A 2,700-nucleotide genomic window follows, 5' to 3' on the forward strand; every position below is an offset into this window, starting at 1 on the left:
TAAAGCTGCACTAATCAATATTTAATTATGGATGAAATGACTATGTGAAATGTGAAAGGTGTTGCTCATGGCATAGTTACAACCCCAGTATCACCCAATACTGCAGTTCCATTAAGTATTTTAGCAATTTTAGCTACCAGCAGCAAACAGCAAACAAAGTTAGCATCTACCTTGTGAACAAAGTGGAGTATTTAGCAAATAAAGAGCCACACAGAACTAAACAGAGCAAAAAAAGGAGAGCGAATATTGGATTAGGTGTTCAAAAACACAATTCCAAATGAATGTTAATGTTGCTCTGCGTCTACTGTTTGCTGACACACAGCGCCTTTAAATTTAGCTTAAGTGACAGTAAAACTTCTGGATTCTGTTCCACCAGTAAGAAAACCTGATCTAAAATCACAATAATGCAAATTACTCTGCTATCTGTTGTGGTGTTATGTTTCTGAAGACTGGGGGGGTAATGTTTTGGTGGCATTTAACGTACATTTTATGTAAGTCCTGAACCATTGCAGGTTAAATGTCCCCAGCTCGACAGAATTAGACTACTCAAAATTGACCATTTTAGGAAGAAACTCTTCAGTTGTTCAGCTGAGCAAAGAGCTCGTCAGTGTGGGCAGCTGCAGCAAACGCCTCTCCCTCCACAGGCACTCTGTTCAGTCCATAGTGACACCTTTAATATTGGCCTTTTGCACAAGTACAAGTAAAAGTCTCCATAAATAGAACTATACAGCAAAGTGCATGGAAGGAACAGTACAAAAATACCTCTGAATTTACCTCTGCAGCAACACATTGTTTTTTTGTTGTTGTTTTTTTCTGATTTCTGATTGAAAAGGTGAAAAGTTGAGTGAGACCAAGATATCAGTAAATAAATAAAATACAATGTCATACTTTTACCTAGGCAAGATACATAACTCTTAGAAATGTGAAGACATCATTCCAGTATATAGTTTGACCCCACCCCCCTCCCTCCCGCTTAGCCACAGCAATCCTCTGTTGTTAGAGCAGAAGGTGACCACATTTAAACAAATATTCAAAATATACAGAAAATATGGAAATATATTATATATAGATACGTATAGAGTACGGAAGTAATGTTCAGGGCAGTTTGACCATGTTCACTGTGTCCACCTCTTTCTCCTCGCCTGTTTTGAATGGTGATTCATCTGTTAGTATGAACTGTCACTGTTGCTCCTCTTCTTCTTCTTCTTCTTCTTCTTCCTCTTTGTGTGATTTCTGAGAACTCTGCAGTGCTCCTTAGGAAACTATGCAAATAAAAATAAATACTATGAATCCATCCCAGCTGTCACTCAACAACATATTCCCATTTACGATATAATCTTTTGTTATTCCTTAACGTAGATCAGAAAATAGTTCTTTTAATCCTCTTTGTGTGTGTGTGTGTGTGTGTGTGTGTGTGTATGTGTGTGTGTGTGTTTATTATTTTTTTTTGTTTTATTTATTTTTTGCGTTTTTATCCCCAAAATACTTTTTAAAAAAAGTCGTTCTCGTCAGATGTTGAGAAAAATATATACCTCTGATTAACTCAACTCTCTCCGGATATAAGACTGCAGTCTCTTCCAGTGGAATGCAGGACTACCCCGAAATCGGCATCTTCTGGACTCGGTGGTAACCCAATCCCAACTGTAAGCACACTCGCATAGGCTCAGGACGGCTCTCATATTGCCAGGGCGAAGAGGCCTGTCGGCACTAGAGGGCAGGATACACACCTCCAAGCATCCTTACAGAAGGGGTTGAGGGAGAGAGAGAGGGAGAGGGAGGGGGGTGTCTGGGAAAACCCCAGGTTTACCTCTCCTGTCCTTTCATAGCATACAAGACTGACCCAAATTCCACAGTGAGAATTTACTCTCTTTTACTTCTGAAGTTGTACTTTAAACCCCTGTATGTGTGTATTCTCCCAAGTCTTTTCTGTTTAGAAGCCCTCTATATGACAGTAGGCCTCCAGACTGGAGAAGAGGATGTAAAGGAACCAGAGGCCGAAAAGGAAGGCTGATGTGGCCAGTCTGTGTCCCCGGGGCCCGCCCAGTTCTCCTCCGATGTGGGCCCGGCGCCGGTAAAGCAGCACCGAGATGGCCAGGAAGGCGAAGATGGTGAAGAGAGTGACAGAGAAGGCCAGCGAGCCGGCTTCCACCACAAACGGCTTCCCTTGCATGTGCCAGTAGATGGCCGCCACCGACCAGGCCATGCCGATTCCCAGGAAGACATTGACAGCGTTGCTGCCAGTCACATTCCCGATGGAGGCGTCTGCGTAGGTGTCCTGGACTGCTGATACCTTACTGGCGAAGGTGTCTGTGGAAGTAGAAAACATTTGTTAATACCCTTTTACTTTGACAAAATCATTTTAAATGCAGTTGGTAAAACAATCTGAACAAAAGGTCCATTTAAGAGTTGTTCTGGAGGTTTTTTTCTCAGTAAAGCATTTATATTTCGGTCGTGATGGACTGTGTTATTGTCATCATTGTTATCCACTAAGCCTTGAGCAAAAAAAAGGACGTGTTAATTAGCGTTGAACAGCCCACTCTTAGCCAGTGAGAAGAGCTCAGACAGAAACACAAGTACAGAAATCTCTCTTGAGTGTTCATGTAGGACCCAATCACTTATAGTAAGAAGGGGTCTTTAAAGCCACTCTAAACTTCTTCTCTTTTTAAAGTTTTCTAGCTGCAGTAGCTAACTTTTATAAAA

The 2,700-nt window shown here is 41.6% G+C and overlaps 1 protein-coding gene across 1 annotated transcript in view; it reads right to left on the minus strand.

The window, feature by feature from the left end:
• Nucleotides 1–763: 763 nt before the first annotated feature.
• Nucleotides 764–2,700, minus strand: part of slc8a3 (solute carrier family 8 member 3) — a 109,672-nt gene continuing 107,735 nt past the window's right edge. Inside the window, 1 exon segment of the mRNA XM_035673522.1 lies at nt 764–2,307. Within this exon segment, the coding sequence (XP_035529415.1) occupies nt 1,931–2,307 (377 nt within the window). The 3' untranslated portion in view covers nt 764–1,930.

The sequence above is a fragment of the Morone saxatilis genome, unplaced genomic scaffold, assembly GCF_004916995.1.
Source record: "Morone saxatilis isolate NCDOM2014 unplaced genomic scaffold, NCSU_SB_2.0 Contig3, whole genome shotgun sequence".
NCBI lineage: Eukaryota > Metazoa > Chordata > Actinopteri > Moronidae > Morone > Morone saxatilis.